At 42.7% G+C, this 25,717-nt stretch overlaps 1 protein-coding gene across 1 annotated transcript in view; it reads left to right on the plus strand.

Annotated features, from left to right (window-relative positions):
• Positions 1-2,889: 2,889 nt before the first annotated feature.
• Positions 2,890-25,717, plus strand: part of LACC1 (laccase domain multifunctional purine nucleosidase 1) — a 31,017-nt gene continuing 8,189 nt past the window's right edge. Inside the window, exons 1-4 of the mRNA XM_088476991.1 lie at positions 2,890-2,966; positions 6,863-7,455; positions 18,511-18,692; positions 24,338-24,503. Of these exons, the coding sequence (XP_088333117.1) occupies positions 6,870-7,455; positions 18,511-18,692; positions 24,338-24,503 (934 nt within the window). The 5' untranslated portion in view covers positions 2,890-2,966; positions 6,863-6,869. The remainder of the gene's footprint in view (positions 2,967-6,862; positions 7,456-18,510; positions 18,693-24,337; positions 24,504-25,717) is intronic.

The following is a 25,717-nucleotide window of genomic DNA, read 5'->3' on the forward strand; positions in this document are numbered from 1 at the left end:
ATTAGCAATTTTGCGTTGTGTTTTGTGTACTATGTGGTTTTGACAAAATGGCGCTGTGTGACCTATTTCTAAGATGGAGTCTTGTCGCCATTCGCAAGATGGCGTCACTCCAATCTAATTTTCAAACTGATTCTGTCTCAGCCAATTATCCAGCTTCGACACAACCCTTAATCATTATAGCCTTTTCCATTTTTATTATGTGTAATTACTTTTGCTCCTGTTCTAGCAATAAAAAAAAATTATGGCAGCTTGCAATTGGTCACACATGGTGAAGACACAGGCATTTCTGCAAAATCCCTAAAATTACTGCAGCACTGTTTTCAGAGTGATACCCCTTTTCCACCTAAATTCCGGGTCTGACCCGGAGTTGGAACAAAGTTCCTATCCGGATCAGACCCGGAATTTTGCGCTCGGGATATTCCCGAGTCAGCGCCGCTCACACCGCAGTCGGGTCTGCATAGACCCGGCTTTTGCGGAGTGAAAGTGGACACTTGGAGATGACGTCATCTCCAAGCGCCACTGAAGCCGGACCAATCGGCCGGCTTCACTCGACCCGGCGATCCAACCCTCTGCCCTTTTACACCAGGGAGCTGCCCGGGTTAACCCTTCAAAAACCCGGGTTTTAGCTCCGGTGTAAAAGGGGTATGATTTTTACACAAAGAAAGAATGTGTCCTACTCAGTTGTGGAAGAGGAAGCTTGCACATACAGTCAGGTGCACAAATATTGGGACATTGACAGAATTTTCATATTTTGGCCTCTATTTACCACCACAATGGCTTTGAAATGAAACAAACAAGATGTGCATTAACTGCAGACTTTCAGATTTAATTTGAGGGTAATTACATCCAAATCAGGTGAACGGTGTAGGAATTACAACGGTTTCTATATGTGCCTCCCACTTTTTAAAGGGCTAAAAGTAATGGGACAAACTAAACAATCCTAAATCTAACTTTCACTTTTTAATACTTTGTTGCAAATCCTTTGCAGGCAATTACATGATTGAAACCACCTGTGTTGAAGCTCCCTTCTCACCAATTAACTAGTTCAACACAGGTGGCTGCAATCATTAATCAGGTGGGAAGTCCAGGAGCAGAGCATTGTGGATCTGATGGAACGGGTCATGTTGGAGGGTCGGCGAATACATGCGGAAGTACGCCCCCTGTTGGAATCCTGCTGCAGATACAATAAGGGGAGGGAGGCGCATATTAAGAGTTGCATATGTGACTGGTCACAAAATGCAAATGTATTTGCAACATACTGTACTTGTCTACTCTCCGGAAAGTCCAGGGACACCTGAAGAGTAGTCAAATCTCTGGGAGGCTGCCCGTGGTCACCTGGTGCCACCTACTTCCCGAGTGTAGTGAGTGGTCAAGGTGGCTTATGATGCGATTCGCGCAGAACGTGCACTTGCCTGAGGAAGCAGAGATCAGCTATTTTGAGGTTACTATTTTCTCATTCACCCCAGCTTTTCTTATTTTCTATATCATATTTTATATTTTGCTTTTAGTATTTTTTGTCCTAATTGCAATTATTTTATGCTTTAATGGTAGAGGATTCTTCACAATTTTTTATATATTGATTGTCCTTTCTTAAATTGGGAGGGCCATCCCTCACAACACCCTTCACTCTTAAGTCTCTTTAACGAGATAACAGGACTTTATTCCACTACATTTAAACCAACAGACAACGGGACATAAATGAAGGTGAATAACACATTTATAAGGGGTGAGTATGATATCGAACTGTTTATTTTGTCCGACTCACCATATGCAACAATAGACAGTATTTTATTTTTTCTGTAACCCTTTCTGAGTATCCTGAGAAACACCTAACTGAATCTTTGAAGGCCACCAGTGCAATCTGCAATCACCGGTGGGTATCGGTGCAATATTACCCAAGGCTCCATTACATTCAAGAATCGGTGAGCATATATAATATTGGGTGTATGTTTTTGGACTCACACAGTGTCACTATTTGTTTTCCTCTTTATTTGATAAAATAACCCACATATCTTGAGTCTACAGTTTGGAGAAGTGCTGGAATATCCCCGTTCCTGGCAGCCCGATCTCCAGATGCAGGGGCCGTGGGTGAGCGGCGGTAAAGAGCTCTGCGCTCTGAGCCGCAGCACCGCTCCTAGTTACGGCTCTGGTAGTAGCCTTTTAGTTGCAGGAAGTTGAAAGATTTGGGTGATATAGCCAATATATTTAATGTTGTGGTTACCTGCAACTCGCATACTATTTACACATCTGCTCCCTAGGACTTTGCCTTGCTGATCACATGGCACACTAAGGGGTATATTTACAAAAGGTCGAGTTTAAATTGATGAAAATCGATCAACATCGATGTCATGTTTCTGGGGCTAAATCACACATTTACTAATACTTAAAAAACCAAATGAGGAATTGTAGTAAATGTGTGATTTAGCCCCAGAAACACAACATTGTTGTTGATCACTTTTCATCCAATTTAAATTGATTAAAATCTACCTGTAATAAATATACCCCTAAAATACTGGGACACCAGCTTTGATGAGGAATCAACTGCTGCTATAAAGTCCCCATGGAACAGAAAATAAATGTTAAGATGCATTCAGGGGTTTCCAAAAATATAGCCATAGTCACAAAGCTGATTCATAGACATAATTTTAGTTTTGGACAAAAAAAACAAACAACAAACTTTAAGATCTCATTACTCAATTACCTGCTTGTTGTATTATCTTAATATACGGTAGTTACTCACAGTGTAATCCTAGAGTAGCAATAAAGAAAGTCAGAGATACGTTTATACACTGCTTTGTACATTTGAAAATCCAGGGAAAGTCATGCAAACAGCCAGTGTTTTTTTCTGAAGAGGGCGGAGACTTTTACGTATGCCGGGAGGTCATTGTACTTAAAGGAAGTAAAGTCTAAATCCAGTGACTGCTCACAGTGTCAAGATCAGTACATGACCTGCATTCCAGACAACGGTAAGTCACGGAAATATAGCATGCTGTTTTCATGCACTGGTTGTTGCACCATTGCTGAACTCTTTTCAATGATGTGCATAAATGTTCAATAGTTTTACAGTACACAGGCTTGTAGAACATGCAGACTGCTCAGTTTCTCAGACATAATCTTTGCAAGTACATTGTTGTCAGTACTTTGTGTGTAGATAAAATGCATACTTAAATGCATTATACTAAACTTATTTCTGTTCTTGTGAAATGTATGTTATTATTACTGTATTACCCTCATCATCTTCATTATTATCATCATCATTAATTTTTAAAACGCAACAGATTATGCAGTGGGGAAATAGAACATAGTATATAAACTATGTAGTTCAAACAAACTAAATACAGAACAGTCAAGAAGCATAGATGTAATAAAACCAGGAAATCAAGCATAATATGTAAGCCATATTGTATAAGGTAAATAAACATAAAGCATAATACAAGGACTCATATGTGTTCAATGTAGAAGTAGACAAGAGGAGAAGAAGTCCTGCCCCTGAGATCTTAAGTTGATTGAGTTGTACAGTACTTCACAGCTGGGCAGGTGTTTATAAACAGTAAACCTCTACAATCCCCATCATTAGTGATGCATTCATAGCTGGTGATTGTGAATTAATATGTGGTTAATTAGCCTGCATGCTTATGCTTCACTATACAATAAATCATTTTCTATTATATTAATTTGGAAAAACAAATGAATTGATAAAGATGAAGAAGTGGGTAAAAAAATCAGTAAATAATAAACATAAAAAAATCCATTCAGACTACTTTTAACACATTTCTGTGCTTCCCCTTAAAATGTGCTGCACTAGGCACCTGCCTAGTGTACCTACACTGTAATTACAGGCCAGCTATTTATCTTCTGAAGTTAGGGCCTTATTTAGAGAAGTATGGAATTGCAGAGCCACACACAAGCACTTGTGCAATTCTGTCCATCTAAAATGCAAATACAGCAGGACGTATCTAGCAAACAGACGCCTCCTTGCTACATCTGCGATCCCAGCGTTGCAACCATCTGTTGCTATGGCTGTCCCTTTTTCCTGAAGCTTATCGCAGCCTGACTGGGTCCTGGCAGCTTGCGATGCCAAGAAATCTGTGTGTCTGCCTACGCACACCCTGGCCTCATCCCTCTCGGAAAACGGGAACGTCACGCCCCCGTTTCCGGGAACGCTGCCAAGGAATACCCCTGTTCTGTCTCCCAAATGTTGCAGCCTCTCAATCAGGATGCGGCTGGGTGGCACTGCGAGTGGAGTCGTAGATGGAGGGCTGCACATGCGCAGTACACATCCTGAACTCTAATCTTCATATGTATTGCAACAGGTCACGTTTGGGAGATTTCCTTTAAACAAGTGAATTAATTTACAGTGTTACATTGTCAGGTGAGGCTACACTGATAGGCGTTTCAAAACAAGTATAGATGTACAGTACTTCCTATGATATTAGCCTTACATGTATGATGATTATCAGACAGAGAGAAATCAAGATAAAACATGAGGGTCCTTGAGGACAAGAAGTGCACAGCACAACAGATGTTTCAGAAGGATTATGTCATTTTATGAAACACAACTATTCATGATGTTAATTATCGGGCCCCCAAAAGTTAACATTCTAATTGGATGCAAGCGCTGGAGCAATTCATCATTGCTCCGGCACGGAGACAGCTGATCCGAAAATCAGTTCTCTCCCAGAAGTGTATCACTGCTCAGAAAGGAGCACTCCTTTCAGAGCCATGACGCTAGTGCGCATGCGTAACCTACAGGTCACGCATGTGCACATGAGCCTCGATGTCTGGCGAAAGGAGACGGACAGGGGCGGAAGGATCCAAAAGGATTCCCTTTTGCAACCCGGGACTTCTTCAGCTGGTTGTGAAAATTTTAATTTTCACCTGCTTTTGTAAATATTAAGTGATGATGAATAGGCCCCAAAGCCTTGTTGGAGTCAGGATTAATTTTTAATTGTATAGAGAATTATCTATAAATTTGTTCATTAGCAATTATTGTTTGTGGCGAAATATAGTAAAATGCGTTGGTCAGAAGAATGAAATATGGTTTTATAATCTTTACTATATTTCGCTTGAAGGATAAAAAAACATGCCATCGCTTTGCATACACGCTTACTGCAGCTATCGTGCACATGCCAATGAAAGCACTGTCCCTGATAACCACACCATCATGGTGCCTTTACTTCTCCAGTCCTGGGCTCCACAGCTCCATGCTGCTGTGCCCGGGGAAAACTGAAAAGGCAGTGATCAGGGCTGTTGAGAGGGGGGGCGAATGGGCACTAATTACCCAGGCTTTTTGGAGGGTAATTAGGAGGGGTCCGGGTCTGCCACCGCCCACCTCTCTGTCTTACCTGTCAGTAGCAGCAGCAGTGATTAGCAGTCTGCTGCCATTTGAGGGTGTGGAGGGGCGACGGCTTCCAGTTCACTGGGGGATGAACGGAAGAGGCCAGGGTCTCCGTTGGCTCTGTCGGCTAACAGAGATTTCCTGGCATCTTATGTGTATCTTTGGTGGTCTGCTAGAATCACCCCATGGATCACGCAGATGATCCGATGCTACGTCCTTGGACGTGATGCCTCCTGCTGCATTACCATAATAGTGCTATCGCACCTGCTATCATGTTAGTAGCTGTAATAGCAATAATGTCTGAGCCTGAATCACCCCCTAGTAAAGCAGTATCTGATTAAAGGGGGTGATTCAGCCTCAGACTGTATTGCTATTGCAGCTGCTAACATGGTAGAAGCTGCGATAGCACTATTATGGTAATGCAGCAGGAGGCATCACGCCTCCTGCATGCATTACTGATCTGAGCTGCGGCCAAGGAGGCAGCATCAGATCATCTGCGAGATCCTTGCTGGATGAGTGACCATGGGGTCACTGAAGCCAACCGCCGCAGATGCTCAAAAGAGGTCAGAAAATCTCTGTCAGCCAATGGAGATCCTGGCCTCTTCCCTCCCCCCAATGGTGGTGACACTCCTCCGTTTGGGGAAACAGAGGCCATCGCCGCCCCCTCCCCACCCAGAAACTGGAGCAGACTGTCAATCACTGACAGTCTGCTGCCGGACTGCTTGCTGGATTGCATAGCCGTACTGCACAGGTACAGTACGGGTCATGTGCCTGCGCACTGGCCATTGGAGATGTGCGATAACCATTGGGTTAGCGTGCATCTCTTAATCAGCCCCAATATGTATTAATGTGCACTTGTTACCTATATATACAGATGTATCCACATACATTTTATCTCCGTTCACTACATGCCACGTTTAGCATAACACACGCGAGCCGTACGACTCGGTAGCGCTGAACAGTTTTACTCACAACTTTTTTACCTTCAAATGTCTTATTTGCACAGCAATGCGATTAGGATACACAAGCAGCTTGTGCTAATTAAAATGATATGCGGCATGCCTATATGCTGTGTCTCTGCGGCTGTATCTGCATGCAGAATGCTACGTTACAGTGTCAGCGGTAAATAGTTATCTAGAATTAATGGTGGATGTGATCAGAAAAAGGAGAGTTTAGTTTCTCCTATCTATTCCTTATGGTATTAATGTGACTACAGTACAGTATCTCTGTGGAGATAATTTCCTTGTAGCTACCACAGAGTTACTCTTCTTTTACATGAACTCTGGGCTGAAACTAAGCCCTGGTTCATTATTGTTACCTTTTATTCTGTGCTGACAAATGGCGCTGCCTAGTGATGACTTAAATAAAAAGACATAAATAATAAATGTAACACAAGAACAAGGTGGTGTCACGATTAAGCACAACCCCCTAACAAACTTCTAATTGGTTGCTATGAACAAGGCCACCTTTTTGCTGTGGAAGAGTTTTCATAACTGTCCCCATTGTCTCTTCTGTGTATTACAGATCCAGAATGAATGGAGAAACCAGCAAGGGGGAAGTGGTGCTGGTTGATCTGTTTGACTCGGGTTGTCCTATAGACTTCCACAAGGAAAAAGCTTTGCAGCACGTCTGGAGTATCATTGATAAATGTTGTAGCACAAACGTTCCATTCACCTACTTCATGTGTTGCCAGGGTTCTCCATGCAACAACAATAATTCGGATGCATTGTCTGATACCAGAGAAAAATGCCTGGACATTTTGAAAAATGGATATAAGATTGTAAGAGACTCAGACATGGCAGCAATACTTTATACCATCAAACAAGAAATTGATGCACTGAACATAAACACAATTCTTGTCATCCTGCCACAGCATAGGAAAATACAAATGGATATATATTTAGACAATCTGTTTACTGCTGTATACACATTCACATTGGAATGTTTTAATATGCAGAATGAGAACATTATAAAACAATGTGGCATACAACATGAAGATAACAAGTTTGCTGATGAGGACTCTGCAGAGCTGGTGAGAAGGAACATACAGACATATTTAGGGAGTCTCCCAGGTCTGAAAGGGAAACTGCTCATCCTTACATCACGTCTGATCCCAGGTAAGATATAATTTGTCTGTCCATTTGAACACTGGCAGCATTGTATTAGTAAGGTGCCTGCTTATATTCTGGCACATGCACCATTGCTTTGTAGGACAACAAATATAGTTTAGGCGGAGCTGGCACAGGTGCAGGGAAATGTTTGTGTCTGCTTCTTACTGGAAGGAATTGGATCACCCAGTGACAGAACTCTTACTGTAAACATACCCAAAATCATTGTCAGGGTGGAAATTAGGAATACGAGTGTATTGTTTGTATTTCCCATGATCAGTGCTATCTACAGAGACATATCATAAAACAATGTCTTATCTATCAGAATATTACATTATCTATGATTTTTGCAAGTTTTGTTGCATAATAAGTTTGAGCCAATTACATAAAGTTTAAACAAATTAAGATGACATAATCTTGCTAGGCATATAAATTTGAATAGTATTGAAATCTACATATTAACAAGTGACTTGTAGTCTCATATGTGGACAGTTATTACTTTATTGAAGCATTTTTAGGGACCTATTCATTATCACTTAATTTTTACAAAAGCAGAAGACAATGAACATTTTCACCTGCAATTGTAGAAAATAAGTTATCGGGCCATTCATCAAGAAGGTAAAGCAGGATATATCACAGATATCTCCTGCTTACCTTACACTCGCGGAATGGCCTGCTGTCTCCATACACTAGTATGGGGACAGAATTCATTAAGCTCTGAAAATATAATACTTTTGGAGCTTGACAGCAGGAGCGTTCGCCATCTTCAGATGGCGTTTGCTCCCGCTTGCTGCGAGCAACCCATTCCTTCCCTATGGGTAGGAGGTCCAAGTTACGAAGAGGGATCCTTTTGGATCCCCCCACCCCTGTCCGGCTCCTTCCACCTTTCAAGGTCGGGGTTCTTGTGCGCGTGCGTGGCCTGTAGGTCATGCATGCGCACTTGTGTCACTGCTCCTCAAAGAGATTCACTGCTTCAAAAGGAGCAGTGAAAATTTCCATGGAGACAGTTGATTTTCATATCAATGATGAATTGCTCCGGCGCTCACCGTAAGATGAAACGTTAATTATCGGGGATCATTCCGACCCCGATAATTAACATAATGAATAGACCCCTTAGTTTTAAATGGTAAATAATTCTAGCAAGACACTGCATCTTTCAAAGCCTGTATTAAATAGCTTCCTATTTTTTTTTTTAAACCGTTTTTTTTGTGTTTGTAATCAGTGGTTATTGGCAGTCACAAATATACAGAAGTAATAAAATTATCAAGTACAATAATAATACAACATACAGTAACAACAAGAGGAACAAATACTCACAAACAAGGAGGGGGAGAGGGATTGAGGAAAGAACACCAAGGAGCAGAAGGGGGGGTGGCAGAATGGAAATCGAAGTGAAACTGGTGTATGAGGGTGGTAATATTCCAATTTAAGGGTCAATAATTGGAAATAGGAGGATTAAAATAAATTAAATCCAAACCATCCCACTTCTACAGACAAGCCAGATACCAGCATAAGCTTTGTATTCTAACCAGGCAACCATGTAGCCATGATCTCCTGATATCTATCCTGGCTGAAAAGGGAAATGTCTTCCATATCCATGTACATATCAATTCTTTTTAACCACACAGATATCGAAGGAGGGTGATTACAGTTTTTTCTGCATTTATAAAATGTTTGTGTAGAGATTTCTTACATCTACAAATAGGCAAATCTATAATATTGAGCAACCAGGATCAGATGGCGCCACCTCCACAACCACAGCCCTGGTGATTAGTATAACCATATCCCAGAACTCCTAAATCTTGGGGCAATCCCACCATATATAGAGTGAACCCCACTGTACCTTCATAACACCAACATCTGTTAGTAGGCCTGGGAACACTTTACAGCGAACACTTCTGCACTGAACTCTTTATTTTAAATGGGCATAATGTAAAAGTAACAGCATTCAGAATCAAAAGTAATCAGAGCCCAATACTTAAACAGAAAGCAATAGCACTTGAACAGTATGGGGTTTCAGGGAGAATGGGTACTGGTTGTGCATTGAGAAGAGTACAATGGGGTGGTAAGCAATTCCCTGAAATGCTGGTTGGTTGAGCACAGTGGTCCTCTAAAATATGAGACTTACACTGTGAGGAGTAAAGAAGAAGAGAGATAGAAAGAGAGAAGATAAAAAGGCGGAGACTGAGAGAGAAGGTTCTGACCAACAAGATGAAGTTATCTCAATTTATGAGAAACATGTCAGTGGGAGCCATGCGTGGTTGGTGGCATGAGAATACTTATACTATGCCACTACTGTGGTACCTCCACAGTTCCCACTTGTTTATAGTATTGTTTTGACAGTAATAAACTGCGATTTACAAGCTCTTGGCTGGTAAAGAGTGTTTTGGCTTTCGAAATAGGGGACAATTGGTATTTCGCCACACAGGATAGGCATTTTCAGGGGTTTGTTGATCCTTTTTAACACAGCCACATAGTAACATATTAATTGGAGTGAGAGTAGAGGAAATGACAGTGATGAAATTAACCATCTTCCAGAATGGAATAATTTTTAGACATAACCACCATATGCGATAGAAAGTGACAATCTGGCCACATTATCTCCAACATAGGTTGAAGGTGGAGGGTTAAATTTTCTGGAGGCAGTCAAGTGCTAAATACCATCGTGAGTACTTTAAAGAAATTTTGTTTGATGAATAAGTTTATGGACCAGGAAACTCAGGAGTGGATAATGATCCAGTTCTCCGTTTCCTAGGGCATCCGAGATCGGCTTCCCAAGCCAATTTGCCACTTTTAAATGAAAGCCTGTCAGACTGGAATAGTACTGATGTCTGCATATCAAAGGCTATTACATTTCTCCCATTATATTGGAGAAATAAAGGCAGTCTGGGACCACCTCCGAGGATCTAGACATGACACCGCTTCTTATGCATGGCTTTTTATTATGCCATATGAACTTGCAACAAGCAGATTTGGGGGAGTGAAGGGTGCTGGTAGGGACCAGGAAAGGTAATGTTTGGAAGAGGTATGAGAGTCGGGGGAGCACATTCTTTTTTGTTGCTATGTGCTTACAATCTAAGAAATGTAGTTTTTGTAATGCTCCTGTGTAATCTGTATGGGGTCGGGGAATAGTTGGCATTCTAAAGTTGACTGTATGTTCAAGTTTCATTGATGCCTAGGTTTTAATGGAGGTACAGTAGTTTTCCAGTGCACTTTAGTTTACAGAGTTTCTTATCGTAGCCTGTGTCCTGGCAAGAGCACATTGCTAAATTCGAAACATGAAAAGGAATATTTTCATGGGAATTTAGCAAAGTTATTTTATCACATCATCATTTTTAATGCGGGTTGTGATAAATATGGCTCATAGTACCAGCTAAAGTATGGGTTTGTATATTAAACTGGGCATCAGGTATGGCTCTGTACAGTATATTAGACTTCACACCAGGTATGGGTCTGCATAGTAGACAAGGCTCCAGATATCCCTTTAGACCATTGGTTCTCAACGTCGTACCTCAAGTACCCCCAGTAAGTCGTGTTTTGAGGATTGTCTTTGGAAGCAGGTGGGATAATTACTGACCCAGCAAAATAGATGAACTCACCTGTGCATGATTGAAGAAATCCACAAAACATGACCTGCTGGTGGTCTAAGTACTAAGAACTAGAGCTGAGAACCCCTGTTTGAGACATTAGTTGTGATGCAAGATATGGCTTTGTATATTTATTATTATTATTACTACCGGAATGGGTATGTTCGATTCCCGTCAGCGGCAGCCCGACATGAGCAGAGTTCGAAGCAGCGGAAGCCCGACAGCGCTGGAAATCCCGATCGTGGATAGGTGAGTATCTACTAACCTAACCCCCCTAACCCTAACCCTCCTTAGGGGTGCCTAACCCTAACCACCCCCTTCCCCGCTGCCTAAACCTAAGTCTCCCGGGGGGGGTCCCTAAGTCCGATCGGGATGCCGGGCGCCGGTCTAGGGGAACTGCATTTCACCCTTGCCGGAATATGACAGTCGGGAAGCCGGCTGCCGGTATTTAGGCAGTCGGCTTCCCGATTGCATACCTTATTACCAGTTATTTATATAGCGCACACATATTACGCAGCGCTTTACAGAGAATATTTGGCCATTCACATCAGTCCCTGCCCCAGTGGAGTTTACAATCTATATTCCTTATCACATGCTTACACACATACACACTAGGGTTAATTTGTGTTGGGAGCCAATTAACCTACCAGTATATTTTTGGAGTGTGGGAGGAAACCGGAGTACCCGGAGGAAACCCACGCAAGCACAGGGAGAATATACAAACTCCGTGCAGGTAGGGCCGTGGTGGGAATCAAACCCATGACCTTAGTGCTGTGAGGCATTACACCGTCTGTGCTGCCCATTGTATATGAGGATTTGGATCAGTTGTGGCTCTGCATATAATTCTTGGCACCAGATATGGCTCTGCTTGTCATATTTGTATTGGTTTATATATTATACTGGCTTCAGAAAGGCAATGTCTATTAGACCTTGCAGCAAATATGAGTCTGTATGTTAGACTTGGCTTCAGTTATGGGTATGCATATTCAGGGCTCCAGATACTGCTACGCAGGGCACAATGTATAGCTATTTGGCACAAGATATGGGTTTGCATTTTAGTCTTGGCACCAGATAAAGATCTGCATATTAAATGGGAAACCAGGTATATGCTTTCTTGGTAAAATTGATACCCGGTATGGATTTGCTTATTAGACTAGGCACCAGGTATACCTTTTCATATTAGACTGACCACCATACAGTATATGTTCTCCTTATTAGACTTGGCACCAGGTATAGGCTAATATATTACACCGGCTGAAAATATTGCTACGCCTAGGAGACCTGGAAACATATATGGGCCTGTATAATAGCATTGACACCAGGTATAGGCCTATATAATACACTCGGCTGAAATTATAGCTACGCCTATTAGACTTTGAACATATATGGGCCTGTATAATAGCATTGGCACCAGTTATGGGCATGTATTGTTAAACTTGGGTACAGATCATACTTCCCTACTTTTGAAAAAGGGAGATTATGAAAGCGACACCTATGAACGTGTACTTCTCGGTCTGAGAGGCGTGTCATAAAGCTGACTTACATCCGAAGGTAAACAAGCCCTAAAGCAGCAGCTGTTGCTCAGTAAGATTTATGGAGCGTACACACGGTCAGATTTGTCAGACTTGTCAGATTTGTCAGATGAACGACTGAACGACTAAACGATTTGAACGATTTGACCAAAGTTTTGAACGATTGAACGATTTTTGACTGCATTAAAAAGAATGGAATCGTCCAAGTCTGACTGCAAACCCATCAGATGTCAGATATCGTTATCTGACAAACGGGAACGCGCATCGTTGATCGTCCATCGTTCAGGCATGTCAGATATGAACGATTTTCCTTCAGATATGAACGACTGAACGATTTTTAAATCGTTATCGTCCATATCTGAAGAAAAAATCTGATCGTGTGTATGCACCATTACTTGTTGATGAAAACACACTGATACTTTTCAGGGCTTATTCATGTATTATGTATTACTCTCAAGTGGTTCCATGTAAGTGGCCACGAGAAACTTTTTTTTGAAAATGCATGTGGCCATAGTGATCAGCCAGCGCTCAAAGTGTACTAGAGACGCTGGGCTGCCACTTTGACTGAGCAGGAATTAAACATGTACAAAGTCGCAGATGAAGCACAACGGTACTTGGCGTGAGAAAAAGCCACGGCTGCTGCATCATAGCTCTTCGTATACAGATTCACACTCGGTCACTCACAGGTATACAAGTGTCACATATCAAATTGATCAGTGCAATCTAGTGAAGTAGTTTTGTCACTTCTAGTTGTTTTATTTATGCAATTAAGATACACATTTTGTGCAAGACTTGAGGACCCGTGTATGACGACACATCTGTAGATTTGACTCTGCTTTTTAGACTTGGCACAGGGCCGGTTCTCCCGTTACGCATGGTACGCAACTGCGTAAGGCGCCACATAGTGAAAGGCGCCTCAGCTGCGTACCATGCGGGCCGCGGGCAGACTGTGTCTCTGTGACACAGCTGCACCGCGTGTGTAGCGCTGACCGGACGTAGGTCGGTCAGCGCTACACAGCACAAACACACAGCCACCAGCACCTGCAGCTGTGTGTTTGCTTTAGCAGCTGATGAGAGTCAGACAGACTCTCATCGGCTGCTGCTCCCACTGCCAGAGCTGGACATCTTCCGGCTCCCGCAGTGGGTAATGGGAGTGACGTCACTCCCATAATGCAAAGCAGCGGACGGAGGAGCTGATATCGGCGGTGGGACCAGGAGCAGGAGCGGGTTTCAGGTAAATTATTATTTTTTTTTGTATCTTTTTTATTACGTCTCTACTGCGGGCGTGGGTAGGTGGATTACTACTGGGGGCACCACAAGGGGGGATTACTACTGGGGGCACCACAAGGGGGGACTACTACTGGGGGCACCACAAGGGGGGACTACTACTGGGGGCACCACAAGGGGGGGCTACTACTGGGGGCACTACAAGGGGGGGAATACTACTGGGGGCACTACAAGGGGGGAAAATACTACTGGGGGCACTACAAGGGGGGATTACTACTGGGGGCACTACAAGGGGGGGAATACCACTGGGGCACTACAAGGGGGGGAATACTACTGGGGGCACTACAAGGGGGGGAAATACTACTGGTGGCACTACAAGGGGGGAATACCACTGGGGCACTACAAGGGGGGGAAATACTACTGGGGGCACTACAAGGGGGGATTACTACTGGGGGCACTACAAGGGGAGATTACTACTGGGGGCACTACAAGGGGGGGTACCACTACTGGGGACACTGCATAGGGGGACTACTACTGGGGGCACTATATAAGGGGAATAGTACTGGAGGCAGAAGGGGCACTGCACAGGGGGAGCCACTACCGGTGGCACTGTATAGGGGGTACCACTACTGGGGGCACTGCATAGGGGGACTACTACTGGGGGCACTATATAAGGGGAATACTACTGGGGGCAAAAGGGGCACTGCACAGGGGGGCTAGGGCCGGCCCTGACTTGGCATAAGATATGTGTTTGCATATAAGTTTACTAGCAGTGCTCAACTACAAAGGCACAAGGCTCCCACAAGTATAATGTCACTGACTGCTGCTGAGACTGACTGATGCTCTGCAGCTGAAATTGATCTTGACTTATTGGGTCTCACATTTTAAGTTACTGGTGCTGACACAAGAGGCAAAGCTGAAGGCTTCCATGGCGGTATAGGGCTTTATTCAGAGGTGAAAGTAGCCGTGGCTGCGTCTTTTGCTGCAGCTTTATGATAATGCCACAACCAATTTTCTTCCTACCGAGACGCCCATCAGCAGCAGTGCTAATATGTCTTGGTTCGTCTTTAGATGCACCATCAAAACTTGCACCAGCCCTATGGCAGGCTCAGTTTCTCCATCTGAGTATTGTGTCCTCGGTCAGTGCTACTTTAGATGCCCACAATGCGCCCGTGTCTGGTTATTCACAGCCCTGTTACATCCTAGAAACGCCCACTGAAATTCACTCTACCTGCATTCAAATTCGTTCTGCGTCTCCCAGCACTAACCATTGGGATGCATGTGCAGTATGACTTGGATGCATGCACAGACATAAAACATTGGCAGATTGCATGCGACATCGCCACTGCGTGCACCTCTGAATCAGGCCCTGGCATAGCACCAGAGTCTACTCAGTGTGCCACAGCTAGATAGGAAGAGGCTCAGACGTAGACTACATATGGGTGCCCTCCTCTCTTAATATGCTCCTGGAGACTGCCGTTATTACAAATGACAACTTTTCTGCAATAGAAGCATTTTTCTTTAACCAATTGTGGATCTCATATTATTTCGGCTTAACCCTCATGCCGTTTATTTTATACTATGTTTCCACCTGTGTATCCGTCCATTGACTGATCTATCCCACACACCAGATAATGTATCTGTATAGCCCTTTCCTCCCTTTATAAATCGGCATATGCGGAGCGATAGGAGTGAACCCTGTTGACAGCGTATATCGGTAATGTATCAGTCACTTGATAGCACTCACTCTGAATCAGGGCTGTCCCTCTTAATTTTTAGAGCGGCCTCCTGGCCGCTCGTATAGCTGTGGGTGACCACCCACAGCTATAGCGAGCGGCCAGGAAGATGGTCGCAATGGTCAAGACCATCGCGACCAGGCTTGCGACGAGTCCCTTGTGGTAGGGTCTTGTTGCCGCAAGCCCTGGAGTGCTTTCGGCTCTATCAGAGCCGAGAGCACTCCCACTGACATCACTGCCCATCGCTATCCGGGTCTCACGCATGCGCACGACAGAGCCGCCTCCATTGTGCACATGTGCACTGGGTCAACATCGACCCGCTTGCGAGCGCTCAGCGCTCGCGAGCGGGTCTGAATCAGGCCCCATGTGCCCAATATCTTTGCAAATGTTTGCTTGCACCCCATAGAGAAGTGTAGGGAATGAGCAAAGACTTTCTACCATATTAAATGGTAATGTATCCAGCTGAACATCTCAGTTATGTCCACGGTCATATAGCAATGAATTGAATGGATCCCACTGACAGCTGTAAGCAACCATGAAGAAATGTATCCATTGCATTATTTTATTTTTCCTCTAGATGGTGCTATGCAACTGCAGATAATCTTCATTTCTGTATTAGTATCATTACATTATAACACAGGTTCTCAAACTCTGTCCTCAGAACCCCAAACAGTGCTTGTTTTTCAGGTGTTCTCACAGATTCACAAGTGAAAATAATTAGCTCCACCTGTGGATATTTTAAAATGTGTCAGTGAGTAATGACTATACTTGTGCACCTGCTAAGAGACCTGGAAAAAGTGAACTGTTGGGGTCCTAAGGACTGAGTTTGAGAACCACTCCATTAGTATAAACTGGGCTACTGCAGTCACAAATATTTTATCTGCTCGCTTTTGTATTGCTAATTGTGAACAGCATTTAGTATATCTACTTATGAAAATGTACCATGGTAAGTGGAGTTACAATGGGATTTCTATGGCAATTTGTTTATTTGCCATATTAATTGTAAGGATTGCCATGGCTCCTATTTGTAAGTGACGTAGGAATTGCCTTCCCACATCCCTTTGTATCTCTTCTCATTAAAGCAACATGACTGTAGGAAAGCAGAGGTTCTCAAACGCAGTCCTCAAGGCTCCCCAACAGTTCAGGTTTTAGAGATATCCATGGTTGAGCGCAGGTGACTTAAATAGTACCTCAGTCAATTTGTTTTAAGTCATCTGTGCTCAAGCATGGATATCTCTAAAACCTGACCTGTTGGGAAGCCTTGAGGACCATGTTTGGGAACCTCTGGTAAGAAAGACATTGCACTGCATATTTGGCTCAGACTTTAATAATAGCATTTCTTGGAAATAAGGGAAGCATGAATATTCTTCCAAAATTAGATATATTTATAGTAGTGTGTTTATATATGATATTAACCTTTTTGATTGAGAGAAGCTCAGTCAAGTCTCCTATTAGCTAATTTACAGTAAATGTTCGGCTCCCGTATATGTCATACTGGTTATACAAATTGTGTTTGTACATGCTGACTGTCCTATCTTTTATAATATTTTCTCTGAAAATACTGCAATGTATGCAACATCTTGCTCCCATAACTGGTTTTGTACAGTAAGTATGAGCAGTTGTATACAATTTAGGCAATGGTACTGTCTCTTTAGTGATGTACAATGTGTGCATTATACATAAATTATAAATGATCATAAATATGAAAAACTCTTCACAGCATATATGTGTTTAACATTCACAATAGCCATATTCTGTAAATAACATGAGCCCTATGAGACGCCAGTGGTTTATACTTCTGTAGCTTACCTTATTCTGGAATGGTGATGATGCTGCATGAAGAATAGTGATTGGTTTGCAGTCTCTTTACTTAGTAAAAAAAAAAAAAAAAAATCTGTAGAGATTGGAGATTTCAGAATAAGGTCATGGTTAGAGAGCTCAGAAAAATCAACACTTTAGTTAAATATAAGTTAAATCTAAGTAACCAAGGGCATATATATCAAAGCTTGATGTGAGATAATAATGTGAAATATATATCACCATCCGATAAGCTCCAAACTATCATTTCTTAAACACAGCCTGCAAAATGTAAGTTAGAAGCTGATTACAATGTAAGTTAGAAGCTGATTGGTTGGTGATATATATCTCACAATTTTATCTCACATTAAGCTTTGATACATTTGCCCCAAGTGTGTTACAATTTTAGTGAAGAGTTTGAATCCATCTCTGTAGTATGTTAGGAGTCTATGTACTAATAATCACAGACGTGCTGTGATTATCATCTATCCATATATCATTGGGGATATTAAATTTTTGAATGAAAATATCCCCGTGATGTAAAAAGGGGAACTCTCAGGGACAGTGGTTGTGGTAACGGCTGTCCCTGCGAGTTATATCCTTGGGAAATTGTAAAAGTCTTTAACAGAAGTGAAAGACTTCTCCGAGGGAAGTTGACACTGCACATGCGCACAGTGTCAGCTTCTGGAGCCGTCTGGGGGCTGAGAGGGAGAGATCAAAATATCTCTCTCCTGCACCTGGAGCCTCCATAGGCTTTCAGCAGTATTTACACCATCTGAAAATGGCGTAAACTACCGAGCCAAACTCCAAAAAGCTTTACTTTTTGGAGTTTGGTACATAGGGGCCAGATCGTAGTCTCCATTGATAATTCTGTGAAATCTCCAGCATTGTGCTTTTAGTACATAACTACAATACATAAATTATGCAGAAACTACAGTTTCTGTATCATTTTATGTAAAAACAGCCCCTTAGTCACAGATTGCAGGTTTCATAATGTTTTTGCTGTTCATACTGGGACGGTTGATGCTCTCACATCAACGGCATAATATAACTTTAGCATAAAGGGAAAAACGTGATCTTTGTGTTACTGCCAAAATGTAATTTTATTTGGTTTAATTGCACCACTTTATGGCACATGGCTTCTGCTTTACTAATGTATCTCCTTATACTTATTTTTATTTCTAGAAGACATCTTCCTACATGGCTTTACCACAAGATGTGGTGGAATATCTTATATACCAACTCTCAGTGCATTAAATCTATTCAGCAGTTCAAGGAGGAGAGACCCAAAGGCGGTTGTTGCCGAAAACCTGCGTCGTCTTGGACAGGTTGCAGGGTTTGATCCTCAGACATATGTCACAGTGAAGGTAAAGCTAATTCGTCACCTGCTGTGTCTGATAGCTAGAGAACCCGACATCCATTTATCAGATATACTTAGGTGCATAGAATAGGGCTCGTAAGATGGGTACACACCTATACAATCATCTTTTCATCATAAGATTCAGTACCTCTTGGTGAGATATTGTAAGAGTGTACTAGACCACAATCATGTTTTATCTCAACAAAACACCGGTCACATCTCTCATCTGGTTTTATCCTAAAATGTATGCAATGTGATGGTACAATGTCAGGCAAACCTGGAAGCACTTATGCACCATCAATCATTCTGTCCAATACTTCTGCTGATGCTCCGCCCTCCAGTCACAAATCTGTTCAGCAGATGGTTCTGAGAGATGAGGATCACAGATCACAAGGTAGAATGTAATAGAGTGTATGCATGAATCTCCATGTTCATCAGGACTTTCAATCATAAGTGTAATTGTAAGAACAATTGCATCTCAAGTATGACTATAATAGTGTCTTTAGTAATGTTTAATCTGTAAAGGGAGCATTTTATGAATGATCTCTGTCACAATATAAATGTAAGCCAGTGTTTGTCTTGTATATACCACAGACAATGGAAACTATGAGAGATCAGCCATGAGATACTGTCATTATTCTGATTCCAGCCTAGCCTGCGCCAATTGACTGCGGAAATGTGGCTTTCATGTTCCCGATAAATAAAATCACTTTTATATTATCATCTAGGATAATATTGACACTGACATAATGTTGACAGATGATTTTATGGCTAGGGTTCGGTTGTGGTTTAGGTTGGGATTCGGGTCACATTCAAATTAAATATAAATTCTCATTGCCAACATGCCGAATGTCAACAGTGTGAATGTTAACAGTCCGACCATGTCGACATTCCCCAGCTGTATAGCACTGTCCTAAAAGTGCTAATTAAAATGTGGTGCAGATCTCTGAGTATGTACAGATGTAGCCACACAATGCATATAACACTCAGTCACATCACTGCACTACTTCTGCTTTGTGTTGGGGACCAGTACACCCGAATCTCTGTGAAATGAAGCCCAACCTGTCTTTTTAAGAATTCATTATAAAATGAGAGTGTAAATGTCAGCAGAAGGTTCTATCACTGCTATTTACCAAAATGTTAAAGATGGTGAAATTAGAGATATCTCTGACCATCCCCCTTTTGCAGGAGCTTTCCTCCATCACTTTACCACTATGGCAATAGCAAATGTGACCAGAAAGCTTTGCTTATATCCACAAACTAGCACCATCCTCCCACTTGAAATCACTATGCACAGACGTGGACGTTAGCTGCATATGCAGGGCCAGTGTAAGGTTTCTAGCTGCCATAGGCAAACCTATGAAAATATTGCACTTACCACCCTAATACCCTCTGCCCAGCTCCCCACATACATGCCCCCAGTCATACACATTCACAGGTCAGCCTTGCGGCTGTGTAGAGATGTACCATGAGAAAAGACACACATGCACACTAAAAAAACGCAACTCTACCAACCCTAATTCCCAGTACTGGAGTTTATTCAGGTTGTACGAGCATAACACAATCCTAACACATATACACAGAGTTACACAGACATAGGCCCTGATTCAGAGCCGGTCGCTATTTGCGTTCGCTCGTCCAGAAAATAGGGGTGGCTATTCAAATGAACCGTTCGCTGTTTGCGGTCTGTTCACGCCTCTAGGTCTGAACGAGCGAACAAAACTTGCGGTCGTTTTTTGGGAAACTACGCCCCCTGGCCGCTCGCATCCTACGTCATGTCCGCTATTTATTAGATTAATCGAGTACATCGAACAGGGTATGAACTGCTTGCTATTCTTGTGGTTGGTTTTTGCTACCACAATTTTGCGAGCAGTTCTGGCTAAAAAAAAACCCAGTGACGTGGTCAATGACGCTGCTGTTTTAAATATGTACACCCATAAAACGCCCGTTTTGACCTTTAAGCACGCCTGCGTTCTGATTTCCACTCCCCGTTTTCAAGCACCTTCCCCTGTTACCACCCACATACGCCTCATCCTGTCACTCAAATTAGCAGGCATTCGCTATTTTGCGAGCACATGATTTCGGCCGCACTGACTGGTTCGCGCATGCGTATAACGCTCTGTACGCATGCGCAGTTTGGCAAACATCGCTCGGAGCGAACGAGCTGCCGCTTACGAGTGGCTCTGAATGAGGGCCATATTCTGAACAGACAGATAGTAGACGCCCATTACTTAAGACTCCCAAAAAAGACTTTGATTCCCCCCAGACAGTATAGGGGCCTATCCATTAGATAACTTTTTGAACGATCCGACCAAAACCAGGATGTTTTGGTCAGATTGTTCACAAAGTCGTCTAATGGATAGCTGGCAAGGACCAGCGATGCGCGTGGCACGCTGGGTCCTTGCCGACGCCGACTATCTGTGGATCATGCTCGTCAACCTGACTACACTCGTCAGGTTCCACATGTTTGCAGATAGGAGGTCTGTTTCTTGCACTGTATGACGTTCAGTGAACACTTTTCAGTGCGGGCACCACACCCGGCGACCTGAAGGACTGAACACTAGACGTTCAGTTTTTCAGGTCGCATAATGGATAGGCCCCTTTACACATACACATCTAAACAGACACATATATACACAGATACACTTAAACAGACACAGACTGGGGCAATACAATATCATCAGACTGAATGTGAATTCAGCAGCGCTGTAACTTTAGCCAGACTCCTTTGTTTTTATATATGCGCAATTGAAACTTATTAGCAAAAAGAAAAATGTTCAATAGAGTCAAGAGAGTAATTGCCAAACACGATGTAGCAATAATCGGCGGCCAAACTTATGTGTAACTCCACAATCTCCAAAAACGGACAGGGGCATGTGTAATATACACTAAGCACAATTAAAATTAAATAAAAAATAAAACTTCCTAGTCCATTCCAGGAAAGCGATATATCTCACTAATGTTTGACAAGAAACACAAATAATATCCTGAACAGTACAAAAATGTAATTCAATTTATAGACCAGCAATTTAGTACATTCCAATAATTAGTTACCAAATTTTTCTATATAGCTGGAGGTGCTCCCTGGAATCTATAATATATTTCTGTTTGCTTATTGATGAATATGATATTATTTATGTGAGCTTATTGATGAGTGACTCTATCATATTTTCATAATCCGAGTCATAATAATTCCCAATTTATTTTAAAGAAGGATCTGATCAAAAGTTATGTTTTAATTATATTTATTTTCTGATATCAGCTATATGGCATTTATAGGTGTTTATTGTTGGGTGACTTTGTCATATTTTCACACTCTGAGTCAAAATAATCCTCAATCTCTTTAAAGAGAGAACCGATTAAAAGTTATACTGTAATTATGTATATTTCCTGATATCAATTAATTTATTCTAAAAGAGTGCCCCACAAAGTATCTCTCACTAATGTCCAATGTTATTCACAAATGAAAGGAAGTGATTTAAAACCAATAGTGTCTTTATTAAAAAATATATATAAAATTGTGATTCTTTGCTATTCACCAAAACTGCCTGTTAACCAGCATACCAGATGAAAAAATTGGAGTTCAGCGGACCTGTGTGGACCACTTCAAATGCAGACTTCCCGCTGATGGTATACCCGGTGGGCGCTGCAGTTAGAACATCAAGATGATATTAAAGCTGGATACTGCAGCCCGTCTGCTAGATGTGACACTCTGGTCCTCCCGGCTCTTCTCGGCGTGCACGCCACTAGCTGGTCTCCTCTCTGGGGAAAGGCTGATAGTGCGGTCTCCTAAAATCTGACTTGATCAGCTTGCTTCCGACGCGTTTCTACCCTCCATGGGTCTTTGTCAAGGTGACGGTTGTATTCGGGAGAAGTTGTAGTACTCTACTGGGGCTGTACAGCACACATGTAATAAGTAAGGACCAGGGAGCATAGAGCAGGGATAAGTGTTTAGATAGCGCCAGCTGCGTATAATAAAACTTGCAGCTGTCGCAAGCAATGTCACTCAACTTTTGTAGTAGGCGACCTCAGCGGCGCACCCTAGGCAGCTGTCTAAAGGTAGCACCAGCTCTGTGCATATGCGTATAGCACTTCCTCCTTTCATCAGCAGCGTTATGGTGCATACACACGGTCAGATATGTCAGATGAACGCTTTTACCAACGATTTTAGACTGTATTAAAATGAATCGAATCGTCCAAATCTGACTGCAAACACATCAGATGTCAGATATCGTTATCTGACAAGCGGGAACGTGCATCGTTCATCGTTGCAGACTCACATGTCAGATTTTCTTTCAGATATGAACGATTTTTAAAATCATTATCGTTCAGATCTGACAGAAAATCTGACCGTGTGTATGCACCTTTAGTCTTCCGGCAGAAAGCAAATCACTGAGGAGGGGAATCTTTGCTGGTGCTGGCGGAAGAGATCCAGCATGGTACTTCATTATTATTTGCTGCAATATGCACAATACCGCCGCCCAGTGCCATCTCTTTGCCCAGGTATTTAAGCCACTCTGCTTATTATTTAACCAAAGTAGGTCCATGCCTCATGGGTATACACAATAATAGGACACACTAACTTCATGTTAACTGTAATTTGTTAAGGACCTGATTCAGAGATGTATGCTAATGCAATCGCGATCTCTCTAAAATTGCAATTGCGAAAATTTGCTAATGACTCACTTACCGTCCAGTGTTTAGAGACGTCCACTGAAAGCATCTGTCATCCGCCACTCGTGCACAAAACCAGAAACATCGAAAGCAGATCAGGTGGCCATCAGCCTTGTGAGTAAGTCTAAGCTGTCGCAGACACAGTGTATGCAGAGGGCTCTCTCCTGCTGCGGGCATGAATGCACTGGCTAATTTATGGATGCCCAGGAAAAAGTGTTTAAACTGCCAGACACGCCTGCATTTCTCTAACCACCCCCCTGTATCTCCTCTACATGCTGACTACCTGTCACTAGGGTTGCCAACATTTTGGCTGCCCACTCCCGGAGGGAGCAGCCAGATTGGCATAGCAGGGGGGCATGGACGGCAGAAGGGGGTGCGCCGGACAGCTTACTCTGCATTTGTGGGCGGAGTGGGGGGCATGGCCACACAATCGCGTAATTTTGGCCCTGCCCCCGCTACACAATGCCGAGATTACTGGCATTGTGAATCGGGACGGGGCCAAAATGACGTGATGCAGCGTGAATTATGTCACGGCCCCCAAGCTGTGGGGTTTTCTTTTTTTCGCAAAGTGCTATACGCATATGCACAGGGCCGGTGCTACCTGTAGGCCGCTTTAGGCAGCTGCCTAGTGTGCGCCGCTGAGGCTGCCTTCTACAAAAGTGAAGGATGTCTCTGAGGGATCGGCAGCCGCCGGCAGGCTTGTCTGCCTTTCCGTGGGGCCGGGAGCGGCACACGATTTTCGGGAGTCTCCCGGACTAATCTGAGGGTAGGCAAGTGAGTCCTCTGCAAGTGTCATAGCAATTCAGTCGCTACACGTGCACAGTTCTGCTTACAGGCTTACACAATGGTAAACTATAGCTCAATCTGCAGAACGATCGGCAGTGTGGCCATCTGTGAATAAGGCCCTAACTTCATAAATTTATTAGTGGAAAACTGTTAATCGTTTTGTTCATTTTACTTTTATCTTTTAATTTGTAGGTTGATCATGCTGATATTGTTTGGATAATAGGAAAACCAGAACCCGTCTATTATGATGGAATAGTGACCAATCAGAAAGGAGTGACAATAGCAGCTCCTGGGGCAGACTGTATACCAATTCTTTTCTGTGATCCAATAAAGAAGGCATGTGGTGTAGCTCATTCAGGTAATCTCCCTCATTGCTCTGGGCTGGCTGTACGTTCTCCTCCTAGATAAGACACTGATATCAGTGGTACTTGGTTTTGCATCTGTACCTCAGCAATGGATGTGAGCAGAAAACTGGATGATGGCATTTAATTAATATTTTGGGAGAGGAAGCAAAAACCCTATGGAAATGATGGAATACCAGCAGTTTGGCCTAAACTGCCATAAAAGCACCATAAAACTAATTTTAATTGTCCCCTTCAACATCTCTTCCTCCTCTTTGACAAATTCAGATCACAGCAAAAGGCAGACAGGGCCCTGCTCAAGCTAGATCAAATTCAGAAGGACAATCAATGGAAACTATTATTGTACATGGTTATGGGGTATGCTAATGTTATGAGTATTCATTCATTTAAATCTTACATTTAGGGTAAGGGTAAATATTTTTTGCTGAAAGATAGTCAGCCTTCTTTTAAAACGCTCTGGTAAATCTTTATCTATATTCCTCTTCAGTAAGATATAATAAAATGTGTTTCTATAAAGCCGACCTGGAAAAATCATGAAGATGCAAATCTGGATATTTTGGCAGCTACAGTACTGTCTGTACATACTGTAATGTGAAATATTAGCCATTAGAAGTCCTGTACTGTAATATCTTAGACTGTGATAGATGGCGCTGCAGGCTATCACTGGTCTATTGTGTCTTCAAGCCATGACTTAGCTGCTGCTAAAGTGACTTGCACATGACACATCATCATTGTTTTGTCTATATTGGTTATGATAACCCATATATATGGATTACATTCCTCATGGCTACATTTTACCTTCCATTAACTAGGTCACAGTTTATGATCATTGGGCCTGATTTAGAGTAGTGCCTGATGGTTTATACTTAACTGTGATCAGCTTTAACATTCGGCGCATGTGCAGGATTTGTACTGCGCATTCCCTGATCACTAATTGTGACGACAGGGGCAGAGAAGGGGCGGTGATGGTCCATGTTCTTGAAAATGGGGACTTGTCGGCCCAGTTTTCAAGATGTGCTGAGTCTGCATCTTGTGTCCCCGTCAGAGGGAAAAAACAGGCCATCCTACTAACCTGAGGGGTACTCAGATGGCCAATGTTTTTGCAGATGATGCTGCACCCTCGGACGCAGCAGCGGATCACAAAGCTTGCAAGAGGCGTTTATTTACACAAGACTCCTCCTGCAGCATTAGCACATTTACACACAGCAGC

This window comes from Taudactylus pleione, unplaced genomic scaffold, assembly GCF_031769625.1.
Source record: "Taudactylus pleione unplaced genomic scaffold, aTauple2 ptg000005l, whole genome shotgun sequence".
NCBI lineage: Eukaryota > Metazoa > Chordata > Amphibia > Anura > Myobatrachidae > Taudactylus > Taudactylus pleione.